At 34.3% G+C, this 21807-nt stretch overlaps 2 protein-coding genes across 7 annotated transcripts in view; one reads left to right on the top strand and one right to left on the bottom strand.

The window, feature by feature from the left end:
- Positions 1-21807, top strand: part of LOC126373971 (uncharacterized) — a 438722-nt gene that overhangs the window by 222693 nt on the left and 194222 nt on the right. The gene's annotated exons all lie outside the window — the stretch shown is intronic.
- Positions 1-21807, bottom strand: part of LOC126373966 (potassium voltage-gated channel protein Shaw-like) — a 263971-nt gene that overhangs the window by 104977 nt on the left and 137187 nt on the right. For 4 of the 5 annotated variants that reach the window (XR_007567381.1, XR_007567380.1, XM_050020370.1 and 1 more), the window contains exons 6-9: positions 6270-6464; positions 4100-4780; positions 2263-2398; positions 1840-1977 (exon numbers count right to left, since the gene is read on the bottom strand). Coding sequence is in view for 3 of the 5 variants with exons in the window: in XM_050020370.1 (XP_049876327.1) it covers positions 1840-1977; positions 2263-2398; positions 4100-4780; positions 6270-6464 (1150 nt within the window). In the remaining 2 variants the exon portion in view is untranslated. The remainder of the gene's footprint in view (positions 1-1839; positions 1978-2262; positions 2399-4099; positions 4781-6269; positions 6465-21807) is intronic. The other variant, XM_050020372.1, reaches the window with a different exon arrangement.

Genomic DNA, 21807 nt, shown 5'->3' with positions numbered 1-21807 from the left:
GTGTTAGTTGTATTAGCAGTTACAAATAATTTAATGATGACTTATTTTAAAATTGGTTCTAAATTACGTTCTTAATTCTTAATTACTTAATAAAACATTTTGGATGTGACATATTTTTTTCTTTGCAAAGTAATTGGGAAGGATGATTGAAGTATTTGGAGGCAGTTTAAGGATCTACGACAACACCGATTGGGGATGAAGCATAAGCAACTAAACGGGTCTGGGGTCACACAACATTGACAAGTCTCGAACCTTCAGTTGGTCGACGAAGCAAAGGGGCCTAGACGGTGGTTCCTTGTGCTGCTTGAAGTTTGCCGTTTGTGCAATAATGATGATGAATGATTAGTGATTAGACTCTGCTTGTAAACTGAGTCTGTGCGGACATATCAAGCCTTTTCGAAGACCCGACGCCAAGTGTCTTTTTAAAGCATGTTTAGGTTTTTTCTTTTGCAGTTGTTTGGTGTAGTTTGTATCATAGCTTCAAGCTCGCTACGGTCACCATCTGTGGAGGATTACATTGCGTAAGCTACGGTTAGTAGTGTGAGTACCTATGTTACTAGTCATGGATAAAATGATTTATAAAAGAGTGAGATCGAGTTCTTCTACTTTATTTTTATGTTACCTATTAAAAAGTAAAACAATATCTGCTGAACATATTATGTTCATAAATAAATTCACAATAATATAGCTGTCATTTACAGAATTCATCTCAAGATACTTGCTTGTAATAAACTAAAGAACCTCACTCTCTTTTCAAATGTTAGTTAGTATTTTAACCAGAATGAGTATCGAACCCAATTTTTCCAAACAACTTTGCAATTCCAGTTCATCCCAACAGGATTCCAGAAAAGGAGGGTTCGTATTAATTATAACTGACATTTTTAGTAGAAGTGCTTGAAGATTTGAAGATAATGGTGCTTAGTGGAGTACTAGATAAATGACCAGTTGATATAATTGTGTTTATATCATCCAGTCCTCCATAGTATTTGCTTAGCAGCTTATTGAATCTCATTGTACTTACTGACAATGTCCTTTTGAGGCGTATCTACATTGAATGCTCGAAATGCGTTATTAGCTTACATTATCATGTCAATTAGTAGGTAAGTGTGATCCTCTGTTGTGGTTTCGTGTTCATGTTAACCTATGTGTGGATCATTAATAATTTTTGAATGTTCATCATTCTATTCACTGTGATTTCATACACATACTGTGCTTAAAACTACTGTGAGTGGAATTTCAAGATTAGAAGTAGCAAGAAGTCTTGAATGTTCCACTTTTTTTGTACAAAAGTCAGTTGCACCACGGCATCTAATGTGATTGTTGTTTTTTGAAGTAGTTTTCAATTTTCTTGTAGTGATTGTACTCTATGATTTTATATAATATAATTTTGCTTATCAAATAAAGCAAGGGTGGCGTTATAAAAAGTTATTGATCTTGTTCAAGCTTTGAACTGTTTCAAGAATGAAAGCTATAACATATGCAATGTATAGCCAACCTTGTTTCAATTGATGAGCAATGATTTATTTAAGTCTAATTGATTTAATATTTAAAATTTTGTGATATTTCGTGTGTCATTGATTCGTTACAGTTTATTGCCTTGCTACTTTACTGCTTACGTTGAAAACATCTCTATCCTTCACTTGAATGGAATTATCAATAAAAATAGTTTTAGTTTATTTTTAGTTCTAAGTAGTTACCTAAAATAAAATATTTTTTACAAATAACATTTTATATCATTTCCTTAGTACGTTTCTAAGACTATTTTTATCAATAACGTGATAAATTTAATTAAATTCAAATCTTCTATTTTCTTCAACTGGTTTATCTACAACATCTTACCCATGTTAGGCCCCATCATGTCCTTGGGGTGGTTGGTTTTGATGGCATTCATCCGCCGATTTACAGCTTGAGGGCCCATCCCCGGGGCCATAGGGCCCACGGGGCCCCCAGGCCCAGGCGCACCTGCGACAAAGTGTTCTAAGCATGTTAAAATAATCTGAATTGTTAGTAGGAAGCTGAAAGTTAATAAAGTGTTAATATATTTTTTCAGAAATAAAAAGATTATCACAAAGAAGCTGAAGTGAATTTACTAAAGATCTCAAGATTTAAAACGTCTACGTATATCGTTTGTTAATTAAAACTTTGTGTGGCAAAACTAAACTATATATTGTCTTGCAAATGCCTCATCGACCTTCAGGCGAGCGTTATGTACAAATATTAGCTTTAAAACAGAAATTTAAATGATTTCACAAGAATACTTACGGATAGGTGGCCTGGTTGGCTCGACGTTGATAACTCTTCGCCTCTTCTTGGGAAGTTTGGCGCGAGCCTGGGTGTGCGAGTAGTACATCGCGAAGTTGGATACGATGACTGGCACTGGCAGGGCTATCGTCAGCACCTGAGGAGTTGAGAAAAGTTGAGGAAGAAAGTAAGATAAACATTAAACACGTTTTTCATTACACGTTTGCTTTCATGATGGATGCATGGTAACAGGTCATCAGTGTATCGCTCATACAGAAGTCTATCAACAATATAACATACCCTAAGCTCACGACTATATCCCAATGGGAAGCCGAGCTTAACAACAATAAAAATAATGTATTAATACTTTAAGCGATGTTTGGTGGTAGAGCTGGCAAAGGAAGACCTAGAAAGACATACATTGATAAATCGATGTCCTTAGAAAAGATTTAGTACGATCTATACTAAACCAGCGTGTGTGTATGAATAGAGGAAGCAAGAAAAGTGTGTCAGGATCGAAGCAAATGGAATTCCATAGTAGGGTAGGGGTGTTGTACGTGTCTATGTATGTATTTATAGTATAACAAGAAAAGGAATATTATTGAAAATGAAATTAATTTAGCCAACGAGAATAATTCAAAAATTCAATTGCTTCCTTGTCGTAATTTATTATTTTGAGCATGAAAAGCTTTGTGAAAATAGAAGAAAAAATGGAAACAAGGAAAAGAAATTAAGAATTTAGAATATATTTATCAAAAGCTATAATAGACGTAGAATTTGTAATTTAAGAAGGCTATTTTCGAACCAAACTGAACCTTTGAAAGTATTCATAGTGAATATTTTAATGGCTTTTTTATTTACTAAATCTAGAATAGTTTTTATAATTAAAAACACTTAACGAATTGAGAAGAATCGCTAAATTTTAGAAAAAGTCTTAAAAGCTTTTATTTGTCGACAAAATTGTTCCAAGAATAAAGACTGATTCATTAGAATGAATTTTAATAAATAACGTGAATCATGGTATTGAAAGTATAATTAATGATATTGATATTGCTGAAGCTGTATTTATTGACGCAAATAAATTAAATTCTGGCAATTAATACAATATTGTTATTTGAGTGGCTTCCTCGAGCAAATGATCTTGTGATTAGTAAATAAGTGATTTATTGAATGAAGAAATAAATAATATAAGCAAATAACAAATTCAGTGAATTTGTTTTGAATAAGGATATGAAAATAAAAGTTATTTTTGAACATCTCGTAAATAAAAAGCGACCCTTCTTTTACTAATCTGATACTTATGGGGGTTACCTCCCCGCGCCAATTTGTACCTAGCACATTTTGCTGGCAATCCAGCGTGGAAACGCCACCAGCGTAGTGAGCACTTCCCCATCGTGTGCGATTCGGAGTGGTCTCTTTGACTAGACCTACACTACCTGATAAGGTCGAGTTATGATTTTGACATGTACATTATATTTTGTGATACTTAAAGTTTCAAAATTGTGGGATATAGAATGAAAAGGAATATTTTATTTATCTTCCCATCAAATTTTTACCATAAACAACCAAATACCGATTCATTATCTTCCATAGTATTTTCTCTTACTTTCTTATCAATCTTACGTTTCGTTCTACTCACTTTCCTACAACCGACCTCAGGCTGCCATCCTTACTTCACTTTCATCCACAACTCAAGTACAAAAATCGCTGTATAAATGTGAAGGCCTATGATGATGACGATTAAAAGTTTGTATTTTTGGTAAGAAATCAATAAAAAGACAACCCGTAGCCACTATTTGTTCTGGAGATAGATAATAATGAGTAATTAAAGACACAATAGTAAAGATACTATACTTACACCGGCCAAAGCACACAGCGCTCCAACGAACATCCCAACGTAGGTCTTCGGCGCCATGTCACCGTAGCCGACGGTTGTCATAGTAACCAGGGCCCACCAGAGCCCAAGTGGTATACTATTGAAGTCGTTGTGAGGATTAGTCTGGATCCTCTCAGCGTAATACACCAAACTCGCGAAAATTACAATACCGAGCACTAAAAAGAATACTAATAAAGTCAGTTCCTTAGCCGACGCTCTGAATGTCTGAATCAAGATTTTCAAGCCGGACGAATGTCTGGTGAGCTTGAAGAGCCTCATGATTCTAATAATGGAGAAGAACTCCAGAATGTCGGCGTTCTCCACGTGGGAAGCGTACTTTTGGAGAATGAGGTCGATGTAGAAACTCATCGTAGCGATGTAGTCGATGATGTTGACGGATGATTTCACGAATTCACACTTGTTTGGGGATGAGATGAAGCGAACGAGGATCTCTAGAGTGAACCACGCGTTGCACACACATTCGATGTAGAAGAACGCGACATGGGCGTTTGTTTGCACTTTGTCCAACGCCCACGATTGCGTTTGGTTTGCGGTCGTCACCGTATAGTTTCTTATCACTGGCACTCGCATGTCCGGGTGGGTTTTGAGACAGAACGATATGATCGACACGCAGATGAAAAACACTGATATCACGCCGATTATCTGCAACAAAAGGAACGTGATCAGAAATCAGAATCATTTATTCAACGTAATTATCATGGATAAAGTTGAAGGTCAATGTAACATTTTTGAATTTGCGTCATTTCGCAAGTGACTAAGGAGAAGAAATAATAAGAAACAGCAACAGCAACACATCTTTTAAATCAATGTAGGTATACATTACATACATTACTTCTTGACCTGTAGCAATGCAATAAATTCATAAAATTTTAATAAGTACACAACAAATCATAGTACCAGTCAGGTTGAAAATTATCTAATTGGGAACCACTTTACGCATATTTGGGCTATTGTTGTTTCCCGTGGATGGGTTATACAATGATCACCTAATTAGCTGACAATATAGGCTGAATAGCGCTAAAACTACGACACACATTGTTTTGAACAGAACTGTGTTCCGACAAAACGTAGATCCGACGAAACATAGACCAAACCAAAAAAGATGAATTATGACTTTGATAGTGAGTTCCTGAACGTCGATTCCTGCTACTGCGAATCTCGCAAGTTCAGAATCAACATTTTTGAAAGTTCAGAACCCATTTGAAAACAGACATAATACCTTAGAACTATTTTTATAACATCTTTGTGATGATGTGTTATACGGATTCTGTGTTTTCACCGTACAATTATTGGTTAAGGTCCCGTGAACAGTCTTCTTCTTCTGAGGAGTTACCTCATTTTACCCTGGTGATAATGTAACTATATAGTCGCTAAGCACCTGACAAACAGTAGCCGGGTCTGACAGCTTCACGTGCCCTCTAAAGCACATAGGTCATTTTACTTTCTAACAACTGGATGAGCAGCAATATCCTTACCAAACTAGGGATCACGAGGTGATTCTTATGTTAAATCCCCACCGAGAATCGAAGTCGGGACCTTCAGATTGAGAGACCAATTTTCTAACCACTAGACGATGGAAGATGTTAACAGTCTGAAGAAAACTTTACGATTTCTAAAATGCAAGGATAAATTTGTGTTAAAAAAAGTCAAGAGTTTCGTTGCGTTGGTTTTTGCCAAAATTTGTAGAGAAAGTTTCGGTTTCCACAAACTTTTTAATGGCCAACATGAGCTGTTGTTAAGCAGATAATTTATTTTTTACTTGCGAAAATTTTTAATATGCTTTCCGTGTTTGGTTTGACATAGTTATTGACTTGAACCGAAATAAGAAATAAGGAGAAAACTCTTAGTTGCGAAGGTGACTTGCAAAAATAAGCTTAATAAGAATTGGATTTGAGCTAACAATCCTTAGTTGTGATTATTTAACTGACTGATTTGATAACCAGGATATTACTAAATTGAAAGAATCAGGGGGGTTAAAGTGGCCACATCGACGCAATTAATCTAAAAAGCAATATTGCTTTTTGACGTTTCTTGACATTGCGCACTTACTTTTATATGCGCAAATGTCAAATAGCAACATTGCTGTTTAGATTAAATTGTTCATAAACAAGCAAAAAAAAATATCCCTTACCTTAGCAGCATTGGAGCTGTAGGGTTCATCGAAAAGCGACCACATCTGCGGCTTGAGCTGCTGCCACCAGGAGACGGTGCCATTATAATAGTCTTCTTCGAAGCCGAACTTGCGAGCCACCTCCTCATCAGAAGGCTTCTCCGTGTCCAGATCCAGCCGGTCTAGGACTGCCAGCGTTTCTTGGGTGTCTCGATGCTAAGGGAGGAAATTGAGCATAAGTTAATTTTCATTGAAATGATTCGATTTTTTAAATGATTTATTAATAAAAACAAACTGCTGTGCCCAGCAGTGGGACGTATATAGGCTGTTTATGTATTTATTAATTATTTCCAGCTCTTGCTCTAAACCATTGTATTCGACTTAATGAGAATGTAACTTGTTCCGTTCTTTCATTGTGTATGCTTGAAAAAGTAGAATTTGGTGATACTATTTTTATGCACTGTAATCTGCAATGTACCTAACCTGATTTCATGCAATAAACGTTATTATTATTATTATTATTATTATTTGAATTCATGTTTGAATCATTGATAATAGATATCACGTGTCATATATTATTGGCAATAGGTTCTCCTCCTGGCTCAATAATAGCCCTGACACCAGGGTTGATGGGGTTGGTAATCCAGATCACAACCCACATGATAGAAGAAGGCAATAGGTTGGCCCCCTATTACATGACAGTTAAACATAGCGAGGAGTGGGTATATACAGCATTTTTTTTCTTATGTACTTGATCGTAAATCTTTAATAAGAATTAAAGATTATATAAACCTATTTAGGTACTATTCACCTCTGCCTACCCCTTCGAGGATCCAGACGTGATGCTATATATATATTCTTATAAATATATATCGAGTGCACGCGACTTCGCCGACGTATGTACCTTTACAAATAATAGCTTATGCACTCGTATGATTTTGATGTTTAAACTATAATTATAGCGAAGTCGTATCAAAATCTGTCCAGTAGTTTTTGTGTGAAAGAGTAAGAAACATTCATACATCGTCAGATGTGCCTCTGACACAATTACCTATACGAGAATTATAGCAGAGGCTAGTTTTTATCTTCCCATCAACATCGACTGCGCTTACAATATTAGAAGGATATTAGAAGGTAGGTTAAGTTAGGAATCGTCCTTAAATTGTTCAATAACAAAGAGTAAAAAGTGTTTCATTTGATTTTCGTAGAATTTTCTTTCAATTTTCAAGCTACATAAAAAGACATCTAGACAAATACACCTCTCATTTAAAATGTCAGTAGACAGAGGACTAATTCACTTTAACTAGCTCAAACCAGTTTATTTTCAAACACCAGCAATCCCGATCACAACAGATATTGTCAATTCTCTTCGCACCTCCGCCACACTATTTCAAACTCCCCCCACATTCTAGAAACTTCCGTCTAACTCTCACATAGTTCGTGTTAGATTTGAAAAGTTCCAAGCGGGAGCCTGATTTCTATTCTCAGTTACTCTCATTGTAAGTCAAAGCAAGTTGCATTCAATCTTCTAATACAAAGTCCGTTTTATTTTCCTCGAGAGCTTTGTAAAAGTAGCTACCTAACGCAATTAAGGACGTGATCGCGTTTGGACCAATAGCGTCCCGTTATCGTCACGTGATATTTTGTGTTTTGACCAATTGCGCTAGATGATTATCGCGTGATGTCGTTTTAGCCAATCGCGTGATGTATTTATCAGGTAATATAACCAGAGGCATTATTAACTGTAATGTGATTGGTTGTCCCGTAGCTTGCAATAATGCTTACATAATTTATGAATAATTGCAAATAATTATTATAAGTAATGTAATATCATGATAAATTATATACGTATACGTATAATATCAACCACACAATAGTGACCCAGTTTATTAATTTGACTTTGAGAACGTTTCATAATAATTACCTACAATTATTATTTGGTTCTGGTTCGATTCCTGATGGGGACATAGTCGAAATCTTTTTATAAGGCTGTCCTTTGTTTGCTAAGAACATTGCAGACTTGAATCACCTGATTTTCCATAAAAGTAAGATGATTTCGTGCTAATGAGAGCACGTTAAGCCGTTGGTCCCGGCTATTAGCTGTAAAAAATTACCGACACCTCCACTAAAAAAATCATGACTTGCGACGGAAAATTCCACTTGATATTAACTCAGAATCATAGTCTGAATCATCTGTATAGGGACACCACAGAAACATATATAAAACTAAACACGGAAAAACACATAACATAGAATTAAAACACGTAATAAAAACAACTTACAAAAGAAAGTACAAATAAAAACATAGACAGTAAACAATAAGGCAAATAGTGATTGAGTGTATTAACAGTACATAACAACTTACACAGATTTTACATCAAAACAAATGAATGTAAAATAACACCAAAGTACATTAAATTTACAGTCCGTTTTATGCATCCCTGTATAGAGTACGTTATTTTCAGTTCCATTTTTCGTATTTGAATACAGAATTAAATTACGAATTTAATTTCCAACGCGCAAATTCTCCGATGAATACCGATTCGAAATGAAAAAGATATTCGATTACGCGAAACATTGTTGGTATGTTTCAAAAGTGTAATTCATTTGTGAAACAAAGAATATTGTGAAATATCAATGAATGTATTTTTGTAGCAGTCTGACTTTGGGAGAATAATTTGTTTGTTCTTCGGTGGGCCGGTCGTGAAATACGGCGGAAATTTTGTCAAAAAATAAGTGCACAGCTTACTAATGAACAACAGTCTCCGTGGTCTACTGTTTAGAGCGTTAGGCTTACGATCTGGAGGGCCGGGTTCGATTCCCGATAGAGACATTGTCAAAATCTTTGTTTGGTAAGGACATTGCTGGCTTGAATGACCTGATTGTCGGAAAAAGTAAGATGATTCAGTGCTTCGGACGGCACGTTAAGCCGTTGGTCCCGGCTATTAGCCGTAAAAACACCTTCACCAAGCCGCTGTGGAGCAGCGTACTTTGAGTTTCATACTTTTGCGATGGAAAATTCAACTTGATTTCAATTCAGAATCATGGTCTGAATCATCCAAGTTTTCGTTACGATGTCACTAACATCCTGTATGTAGAACGTACTCGTATATGATCTCGATTACATCCCAATTATGGTGGTGTTCATAAACAATATTGTTTATAGAAATCTGGGTGTTGGCGTCAGATCTGGCAGCCCCCGTTAGCTAGGTATTGTTGATTGTATGGCGCATGGCAACGGGGGTGTAAAGTAAGGTTTTTTACATTATTATAATTTTGTGATCTTTTACTCCTTATTAGTAGTATGTTATTGGGCATTCTAGACCATCGAAGTGAAGGGATTCGCGAAAATGTTCTTGGGCATTCTAGACCATCTTCGTTCAGTCGGATCGCTCGAGCGCCAACGCGCTATCGCGCGCGCTCTCGCGGATCCCTTCACTTCGATGGTCTAGAATGCCCAAGAACATTTTCGCGAATCCCTTCACTTCGATGGTCTAGAAATACCCAATAACATCGATGGTTCTTAATATTACGATCAATCGGTTAGCAACTACAACACTCACCAGTATAGCACGAGTCGATTTCATATCACATTTTTTTGAGTCTAGATTTGTGTCCTGGCTTTCTAGACCACTTTATCGTTAAAACACAAAACTTCACTTCGTTCGCTTGCGTTCACTCCGTTCCGTGTGGGGTTTTAACAATAAACTCGTCTAGAATGTTCAATTCACACATTGAAAGTAGGTATATTCACACAACAATAAACTGTTTTAAAATAATTATCTAATCGACAACGTAAAACAGTATTACCACCGTTTGTGGTTGTCACAATTTCGAATTAGAATGCTCATAACCTACGGGACAGCATATCACATCAATATTTAAGTTTAAATAACATTGCGTCAAGAAATACATTTCATTGCTGTAAAAGCTATAACACGCAATAGACAAATTGTCATCGCTTTATACTTATAATGAAATTTGTGAAACAGAAACATGCTTTGAAACTACCTGAAATCTGTCCTATATCGAGCTCTGACACTCAACGTCATGGAAAACTATTGCCGAATACAATAAGGTGCATTATTTGTGGGCCATCTAATTGCGGCAAAACTAATTTAATGATTGGACTTTTATTGCATAAAAATGGTCTTCGTTATAGAAATTTATATGTATATTCCAAGTCTCTTTGTCAACCAAAGTATGAATATTTAGAAAATGTGTTAAAAATGGTACCGGGTGTATCATTTTATAAATTTCATGAAAAAGATGAAGTTCTAAGCCCGCAGGAGGCTCGTTCGAATTCTATAATTATATTCGACGACGTCGCCTGTGAAAATCAAAACAACATGCGGGATTATTTTGCTATGGGGAGACATAGAAATATAGATAGCTTTTATTTAAATCAGACCTATACTAAGATTCCTAAACAACTTGTTAGAGATAATTCAAATTTGATAGTATTATTTAAACAGGACGATATCAATCTAAAACATGTATACGATGAACATGTAGGCACAGACATGTCGTGGGCACAATTTAGAGAAATGTGTTCAAAGGTATGGAGTAACAACTATAATTATGTAGTTATAAATAAAGATTGTGGAAAAAATGAAGGGGGGTACAGGAAGATGTTTGATACATTTATAGTTTTTGACTAAACTGAAAATTCTGTTGTCTATCTCAAGTATGATAGCGTTCTCAACTTTGTCATCGTCAACCATATATATTTATAAATAGTATCACTTTAACCTCATTTACCTATTCGTCTCTACGCTGTACAAAGCAAAACACGTATTAAGCTATCTCTATAATGGAACAATCGTTAAAAAGACAGATAGTTAATGCTGCAGAGGCAGTGAAAAAGAAGGTTCGTAAGATGAGAGATATCCAGTCGGATAATGAAAAAGCACTGGAAACCGTTTTTAAGCCTATAGTTAATCCACTTAATCAAATTTTAAATAATTCCATGAATAACATAAAATCTAGTGGAGATGACTCTTTTGCTAATGTACAGTTGGATAAAACATTAATGCACAAAAATGCTTCTTCAAATGTAGAGGAACAATCTGATAACACCACCGAAGAAGATTCAGGGGATGAAAGTATTACAACTGATAATAATATAGATGAATCTTTCAAATCTATTGAATCTCATGGAAGTCCTCATAAAAATATATCGTCATGGTCTCTTTCTCCGGAAGTGTTTGAAGACGTTCCATTTGGTGCAAGATATGAACGTGGGAAACTTATGCTTGGCTCAGCCCGGTTGGTTATTGATGATAAGCAAATGTCAATAAATGGATGTATATATCAAATTACACCAGGTCTAAAAGAGTTACTATTCAAAAAAGTTCCTGATTTAAGCCTAATATCTGAAAACGATAAATCATATTATAAACAAATGTTAATAGACACAAACGCTCATCGACGAGATTATGATCCAAGAAAACCTATAAAAAGCAATAAAGGAAGGAAATATTTACAAATCATAAAACCAATGTTCAAATTAGCTCGTTCTATATCAGCAAACAGTACAGATGAGAGTGTTGCTAAAGGAGAAGGCTTACCAGTATTAAAAAAAAAAAAAAAAAATGTTGATTACATTTATTGGGATGATCCTAACGAATTAGTTGAGCGATTAAAATTATTAGTAGCTTCGCGAGAAGCTGGCAACACAGGATTGGATAATGAAATGATTTCCATAATAGAAGAATTGACAGAACGGGGAATTATCACCCAAAATAAAATATTAAGTGACAAAATATACCATTTTAGCAAGAATAAATAAATAGAGAAACACATGATTATTGTTTTAATTATAAACCAACCTTTCGTTAATTCAGACTATTAAAATGAATATTGATAAATTCGGCCACCACGTACATAAAAGGATGCGTTTATCCGACGTATTAAATTTTAGCGAAGAATCAGTACTTAAAGTAGAACACGGAGAAATCAATTTACATTTGAATAGAATGAGAGGTGTGAAGACTCCAACAGAATCCGATGATGTAGTGAATAAAGAATATGTTGATAAAATTACAACTAAATCTTACACAAAGACAGATGTAGACTTACTGATAAGTGCTTGTAGAAGCAGCATTCTAAAAGACGTTGATTCAAAGTTAAAAACTTTAAAAGCAGAGTTACCAGACGTTTTTGATCAGTATTTGAGGAAAAAATATAGCGAAAAGGTGAAACAACAAAATGATTAAAGAACAAGTTGTAAATGAAATTCACAGACCGGCACGAAGAAATTTTATTCGCCGTTCTGTAATATTAAAAGGAATTGATGATCTATGGCAAGCTGATTTAATTGATTTAAAACACTTAAAGAATTATAATAGGGGTCATAATTACATATTAGTTGTTATAGACTGTTTTTCAAAGTACACGTGGGTAATACCGCTTAAAACGAAGAATAAGGAAGAGGTGACTCGTGCTTTTGAGACAATAGTCAAGCATTCTTATCGAAAGCCTATCAACTTGCAAACTGACCAAGGAACAGAATTTTATAACACCATTTTTCAAAATTTAATGAAATCTTTATCTGTTAACCATTATTCAACATACTCTACTAAAAAAGCTTCTATTGTGGAAAGAGTTATAAGGACATTGAAAACCAAACTATACAAACTTTTCAGTCTTAATGGCAATTACAAGTGGGTAGGAATACCGTTAAATAAAATCGTGTGTACCTACAACAATACTAAACACCGTACTACACAGTTCAAACCAATCGACATCAATTATGAAAATGAACCAATCATAAAAAATAATATAATGAAAATCGGAAAAAATAAATTAGAAAAAAATGGTCATAAATTTAAAGTTGGTGACTACGTTCGTATAAGCAAATATAAAAGTAGTTTTAGCAAAGGATATACACCTAACTGGTCTACAGAGATATTTCGTATTAAAAAATGTGTAAATACGAAGCCAGTCACTTATCAAATTGAAGATCAAAAAAGTAACGAAATATTGGGAGGCTTTTATGAACACGAATTACAAAAAACTGCTTATCCTGATGTATATTTGATTGAAAAAGTTATTAAGAAAAGAGGAAATCAACTATATGTGAAATGGTTAGGTTTATCACAGGAAGAGAATAGTTGGGTTAACAAAAAAGAGATTGTTCAATAAATAGAACAGTTATCTCTATCTATTTTCATTATGTTTGTACCCATGCAAGGAGGAGGACTAATAAATAGTTTAATAAATAATTTACCGTTTGAGTTACACCTACCAGGTTACAACTATTGCGGACCCGGGACTAGGTTAAAAGAACGATTATTGCGAGGTGATATAGGTGTTAATGAACTTGACGAAGCCTGCAAACGCCACGACATAGCATACTCGAATTATAGTGATTTACATAATCGTCATCAAGCAGATTTACAACTTTTAAATATGGCTAAAGCACGACTCAAAGCAAAAAACGCTGGGAAGGGTGAAAAACTCGCATCATGGCTGGTCAGTAAAGTTATGAAAACAAAATTAAAAACGGGATCTGGTATCACAAGTTTTAAAGGTTTAGTTTCTCGAATAAAGTCACACATCAAGAAACTGAAACCTAAAGATAATAAGTCAGTGGTAAAATATGCATATTTAGCTGCAAAAAAAATCTTTAAAAATCATAAACATAAAATTCGTTTACCACGTGTTATACCTATACCGAAAACAGGAGGAATTTTACCATTAATTCCAATATTTGCTGGCTTATCAGCCTTAGGCGCTTTAGCAGGCGGTGCAGCTGGTGTTGCTAAAACTGTAAATGACTATAAAACCGCTCAACAGAACTTGCGTGAAACAGAACGTCATAATAAGGTGATGGAATCGGTTGCAATCGGTAAAGGTTTATACATGAAACCTTACAAGAAAGGAAACGGATTATTCATAAAATGTACCAAATCTTGATGAAAGAGCTACCTAATCGAGCATTAACAAATATTGATATTATGAAGTATGCCAAAAATATTCCTTATTTTCGTGCTGTTTATATGAAAGATAGGTTGCCTAAAATGCCAAAAAAAATTGAATGTGGAATTATTAATTTAGACAATTCAGAAAATGAAGGAACTCACTGGGTTGCTTATGTAAAAATAAATAAATATTGTGAATATTTCAATAGCTATGGGGATCTTAAGCCTCCACTAGAACTAATAAAGTATTTAAAGAAATGTAACATATATTATAATTACAATAGATATCAGAATTTCAATAGTGTAAATTGTGGTCATTTGTGTTTGGCATATTTAGTTGACTTTTGGAATAAATATATATAACATGGAACATTGTTTTATTTTATGTTAATAGTAAAATGTCCTTCACACTGTCAATTACTGGTAACTCATCAGCTTTATCGACTTATTATTCACCTGCAATACAGCTAGACGGTGAATATGAGTGCGCTTTGTTGTATTTATCTACATTTAATTCGATTCCTAATATCGATAAAAGAAACAACCGATTTATATATGGTGATAATGAATTAATTGAAATACCTGAAGGAGCATACGAGCTACAAGACATAAATGATTACTTGAAGGAGAAAATAAAAGCATCTGCCTTTAATCTGCAGTGTAATAATAATACTCTACAAACCTCAATTTTTTGTACAAAAGATATACATTTTGATAAAGAAAATTCGATTGGTAAGTTGCTAGGATTTGGAGCACACGTTCTAAAAGCAAATATAATGCACACCTCTAAACACCCAGTCGACATTCTGTCAACAACGGTGGTAAGAGTTGAATGTGATTTAGTAAGCGGATCATATATTAATGGAGAACCTAGTCACATTATACATGAATTTGCTCTTAATGTGCCTCCTGGATACAGAATAGTAGAAGTTCCTAAAAACATTATTTATTTCCCCGTCAACCAAAAAAGTATCAGCTGCATACATATAAAATTATTAGATACTTCCAACAATCCTATCAACTTACGTGGTGAAGAAGTACAGCTGTATTTACATCTCAAGAAAAAATGATCGACTATAATAAATACACTACACAACAAACTAAAAACATCAGTCATCGCCGAACTATCTGCAAAGATACAGCCAAGAAGAAGGCAAAGTTAACTAAAGAAAACAAGGACTTTTTAAAAGCAATTGGGTTGTTAAAATGAATATTTTAGACATTTCTTCAAAGCCTGCTTACGACAACACAATAGATGGTGTCGAATACCATTCCTACAAACCATATATAACAAGTTTCAACAGGAATGATGAAATTCGAATACCTATAAACCAGCAAGATTTATGTATTTTACCATCAGCAAGCACTTTGTATTTGGAAGGGGTTGTAAACGTCCTGAAGCCTGGCACACCAGAACCGATATCGGCATCAAGTATTGAATTTACAAACAATGCTTTACTGTACTTATTCCAAGATATTAGGTATGAACTCAATGGAGTAGAGATCGATAGAGTTAAAAACGCGGGAATTACAACTACAATTAAAGCTTTACTATCTATGAATCAAAGCGATTCACGTGTGTCTAAAGTATGGGGCTGGGATATTAATGGTACTAAAAATGTAAACAATGGACGTTTTTCAGTTTCCATTCCTCTTACTCATATTCTTGGCTTCGCGGAAGATTATAAAAAAGTAATTATTAACTGTAAACATGAACTAATTCTGTTGCGAAGTAATACGAATCTCAACGCAGTGAAACTTAATACGGGTGAATACGTTGAAAATGTTCACATTGATAAAATAGTATGGCGTGTCCCTCATGTAAAAGTTTCTGATATAGAAAGGATTAATTTATTGAAACTCTTGGAAAAAGATCGTGGAATTCAATTAGTATTTAGGAATTGGGATTTGTACGAATATCCTTTACTTCCACAGACTACAAAGCATACCTGGTCTATAAAAACGTCTTCTCAAATTGAAAAACCAAGATATGTAATTATAGGATTGCAAACGAAAAGAAAAAATAATGCAAATGCAGATATGTCTAGATTTGACCACTGTTACTTGCGTGACGCTAAAGTCTACCTCAATTCTACTTACTTTCCGTACGAAAATATAAATGTTGATTTTGCCGGTTATAAAATTGCTTTATTATATGAACAATATGTGAGATTCCAACAGTCTTATTACGGACGGCGAGCAGATCCTTTGCTAAGTGCTAAAGAGTTTAAAGAGATAGCTCCTCTCTTCGTCATTGACTGCTCACGCCAAGTCGACAATCTAAAAACAGGATCCGTGGACGTTCGGGTTGAGATAGAAAGTGACGAAATTATACCTGACGGAACATCTGCTTATTGCCTCATATTAAACGATAGTATCATTGAATACAAGCCTTTGAGTAATATAGTAAAAAAACTATCATGAACGACATTGTGATCGTCGATCTTTTGGGGTTTAAAGTTAAGAACGATTTTATTGTGAAGGAATTGGCTATAGCATATGCTGAATATACAGTAATGTTTTTAGTTAAACCCCCTAATCCTTTTAATTATTTAACAAAACAAGAAAAAAAACAAGTACGATGGCTAGAGGCAAATCATGGGATTTACTGGAGTGAAGGTTTCATTGACTACCGTGAATTTAAACGTATAATTGTACCATATTTGAATAACAGAAAAATAATTACTAAGGGCTTAGAAAAAGTGAAATGGATTAATGAATTGTGTCCTACGTGCACGGTAATAGATATTGGTTCTAAAGGATGTCCTAATTTTATGAAACTGTGTGATATCTATGATAAAAATAATTCTATGACATGTGTAAATCATTCAAAAAAGTGTGCTATAAAAAGTGTGGTATGTGTAAAAAAATGGTATTTCGAAAATAATATGTACTTATTTGATTTATTTAAATAAAAAGTAAAATATTGATTTATGATTTTGTTTCATTTAACGGTTTTCTAGTAAAACAACGAAATTTGAAAAACACATTTTATTTATTAAGTTCATAAAACTGTTTAAAGTACAATAGATAAAAAAATATATTTTGAAATAACAGTTACCATATTAACTATTTCTACTATATACATTAAATGTTTCCATAGCTTGTAGTACTCTGACATTAGTCAGAGACTTTATTTGCGATGGAATTTACTGTGTTGTGAATACACGAAAATGCGATTCCAACATATTTATGAAATAATCGCATGTTACATATAAATACAAGTACTGTAATTACACAATGTCTTTGAAATATTGTTAATTAATTTTTCAGTCTGTCCCAATATATCATCATAACTATCTTTTACCACATATTGGGCTTTCACTAAAACATCACTTTTTTCTTGATTTTCACTTGTATTTGAAGCACCTAAATCCACTATGCTGATTTTAATTAACTTGGTGGCTTTCTCCGCGTTCCGATTTTGCACAAATGAAGATGACTGCTTCCATTTTCCGCATTTAACTTTAGATTTAATTATCTTCCTCTTCTTCTTCTTATCACTTTTCAGCTTTTGACTCTTGTTATCATGAGGCGCCGTCGATTTTGTGGTAGTCGCTTGAACAGGATACCTTTCATCGAAGTCAGCAAGCGGATCTTGCGCGTAAGGGTAGAATAAATCATCTTCGTTAACGTTTGTTAAATTATTCGACATGTTCTGAAACAATAAAACGTATCACATTAATTTATGTATAAAATAAAATACAAACATTTGATTTTATTTATAAAATAAACCACAGTACTTACCAAAGTACTTAGCAGGCACCGCTTTTAGTGCTACACCTTCGAAATTATGATGATGATTTTTAACCGTCAACGGTGTCTACGTCTTTCTCCACGAGTAACTGAAAATACAATGACAGATTAGACTATACCCCTCAACACATATAAAATAAAGAAATAGGTAGTTTATGCACACAATAACACAATAAACGAATATTACCTGTTCATACTTATTTAAGCTACAAGTTTCAACTTGTTCACCCAGCTCCTTTGACATCAGGTAACATGAGTACAGCGCGGATGCCAGCACTCGATCTTCTTTATCATGCGCGCCGTATATACTTCTCACAAGAGTTTTTTCTTTGATCTTATCTCCATCTCGGCGAAGACGATGAATTTGTATTGATACTGTAAATTTTGGGACTTCATCCCCCACTATAGCGAGAAAACTCATTTTCGGCATGGACGCGGACATTTTCGAAGGTGTTGCACTAACGAGAAGCGAAATAGAAATGAAATAAATTATGATGCAACGTCGCGGTCGCCGCGTTGCCCCGCACATATGCGCCTTCTCATGTTACCGCACGTGCACACTCAAAATCGCTTAGGTTTTCATTGTCGCGTTGTATTTCACGTTAACAAGTTTAAACATGAAAAATGGAGACTAGCGATTATAATTAAAGGAAGTATTTATCTAAGTACTTATTTCATCACACTAATGTTATAAATGCGAAACCCCTAAAGAGCTGAACGGATGAAATTTGGTAGCTAGATATATCACATAGCTACCGCATTAACGCAAAGGCTACTTTTTATCCTATAAATTTTGAATCTACGGTGATTAATTTCAATGATTGTGCAAGACAATATAGTATACTTAGGTATCCAACATGTCGGTACTCGTTGAAACAGTAAGACCTTCGCCACACTTGGCGGAAATTCCGACGCCGAACTTCCGTTGCGGTAAATAACCTGCCTGTGTGTGCCTGCTATTTGTAATTTTTATACAAATATTTGTATCGGCGTTCCGTTGCGGAAGATCCACGACTTAATTTCCATCAAGTGTGACGAAGGTCTAAGTTACCTGTCTGGTGATTTGGTAGGTATGAATAAATGAAACTATTATGTATATCATATTCTTATTTATTTTCTCCACTGCTGCTAACTTTTTATATAACAATCGTCATCATCTTATATTATATTTTTATGTTTATAGGTACCTACTTACAACATAAAGTACACTAACCTAAGTATTTACAAACAAAGAGTTTTAAGGATGATTCTTTCAGGGGTAATTGTTACATAGGTATTTTTACTTTTCTCTCTTAAAAACGAGCTTGCAATCTTCGAATAGATTATGAATCTGCTACATAAACGACTACAATTCCTCCCACTGCGAAGAACAATTGACCTTGAAAGAATCACCTTAAGCAGTACAGCCAAAAATTGATTTATGACCCCAAGCAAGGGTAGTCACTTTGTCAGATTCTAACAATCGCTTATCATCGTTGCTAGAAAGAGCTATTTTATTTACTTTTTGAGTGAAAATTTCATGTTTAATTGATTTAAATAGAACATTTTTTTTGTAAACAACATCACCATTGTATAACACATGTTTATAGTCTGATACGCTCAAACCATTAATTACATTTTTTTTGGTACCCTTCGCCTTTTTTATTGTTTTGTTTAAGGTTTTAATACAGTAAAGCTTTGACCTTAATCCTACAAACTCTCTAATTATTTGTCCACCCATTTCGTCCTTGAATAAACCAGGAATCTTTTTATTAACAATAGGTAAACCAAATTCATTTTTTGGGTTGTAATTGCTTGTGTCAAAATATTTTAAGAAGTTAGTCTTCAAATCTTGGTAAATGTCATCTGTATGCACATTATATACGAAGCTATCAGTATCGGTATAGCACAACTTAATGCGGTTTCCATAAAATGGTTTTATTTTTGAGTAATGGAAATCGTACATATGACTTTTTGAGAGTTCAAGTACAGCAAAACCAATATAAATTGGTTTGTCAAGCACAATCTGTGAATGTTTCATCTGTATAGCTACCAAATTCTCAGAGAATATTGAAGCACTATGGAAATTGGGACTTGCTATTAAGGTCTCTGCGCCAGTACATTTTTTAGTTAGATTATTTTTGTCTGACCACTTATTAACCAATCGTACATCTACTCGTTGTTCTGTGTTCTCCAAAGTTTTTCCAAATATGCTGTTGTTTAATAATTTAAAAAAATCTTGTTCAAAAGTAGACTGTGCTTTCTGGCGAAGTTGGGTGTTGAGATCTATGTATTTTTTTAAAAAGTTACTTTGATTAAATGTTATAGCTCTATGAATCTTTTTCAACACCAAGCCATGTTCTAAGCATTTTTTTAGATGTACGTAATGAATAACATAATTGTATTTATCATACAAATTAGGTATTAATTTTTTCGATTTTCCTCTGGGTGAAATAATTTTTTCAGGACAAAATGGAAAATCATTATGTTCATCATGTAAATGTGAAGGGTACGATAAGTCCACCTCAAGAATAAAACCATTTTCAGAGTCATCCATAATATTTAAAATATTCGACTCTAAAGTTTTTAATTCAGAATCGTTCACAAATCTGAAGTTTGAATGTGGTAATGTTTGGCACATACTGTATCCATATAAATTGTTACAGTCAAAGTAAACAATATATGAACTTGGGTGAGATGGATCAAATGTTTCCAGATATTTATGATTTGCTTTAACATGTCGTTTAGAACACATGCAAACGCCACCGCGTATACCTTGCTGTATCATACGGTAAATTTCTAAATCAGTTACAAGTTCTAAACGAACGCCTGTTTTAAGGAGCATTGCATCAAATGATAGACTCGGAGCCGTAAGATAGAATGCAGGATCGAGTTGGTAATATTGTTTACATGTAAGTCGGAAATTTTCATAGATATCTGTCAACAAAAGTACATCTGTTATCAAGTACAAATCAGTATATTCACCCATATTGGTTAATGAAAATTTTAACCACACTGATTGAGCGTGCTCATAATCCTCATCTGAGATCGGTTCATTGGTAAGAGAATTGTAAAAACAGTCTTTGGGAGGCAAACACTTTTCTTTATATCGTTCCCAGTTACACATATAATCGTAAGGGTATACGCCCTTTCGAGTAAGCAAATTAAAGTGTTTTTCATCGGGATAGTAAGATTTTAAGTATCTAAATTCATCGTTTTTTAAAGTCGGGGTTAGTTTTTCTAAGCTAGTTCCCAAAAACTTAAAGGAATCTACAAATCGTATCTGAAAGCTATCGGTATCGGATATAGACACAAATTTCGTGAAAGAAATATAATTTTCTTTGGTTTTAGGTATGACCTTGATGGGTCCAGGAACTTTAGCAAGCTCCTTAATAAAAAGATGACAGTCATAACCTGAAAGATTATGAAAGAAAACAGGTAAGAATTTGGGCACTTGAAAGTTCAAATTACATTGACTGTGAGCCGCACCGCGGTATTTACCAGTTATGTGACAATGGTCTCTAACTTTATCCATAACCAATAAACGCTCGCATATGTGACAAGTTTCGGCATTTTCAAAGTTTAACGCATCACTTTCTGTAAAAACCATAGGTACACTATTACTTAATACTGCGCTTATCCTTTTTGCATCGTTGCAAATTGAATCAACAAATTTGTCAACACAATCTTGTCCTCGGTACGATGTAATGTGATTATATCGTTCATCTACAGTACAAACAAGATGATAAGCAAAAGCTACGGGCACGTGCTGCTGATGAGTCACTGTGCTTGACTTGATAGGATCATTTTCACAAGTCTCGTAGGGTACGAGCATTGACTCAAAATCTGCATAAACAACAAAAGGAACATTTTGTTTTCTGTTATAATTTTTGAACTCT

The sequence above is a fragment of the Pectinophora gossypiella genome, chromosome 16 (genome assembly GCF_024362695.1).
Source record: "Pectinophora gossypiella chromosome 16, ilPecGoss1.1, whole genome shotgun sequence".
NCBI lineage: Eukaryota > Metazoa > Arthropoda > Insecta > Lepidoptera > Gelechiidae > Pectinophora > Pectinophora gossypiella.
The sequence above is the reverse complement of the archived record's forward strand: the minus strand, read 5'-3'. Positions and strand labels throughout refer to the sequence as shown.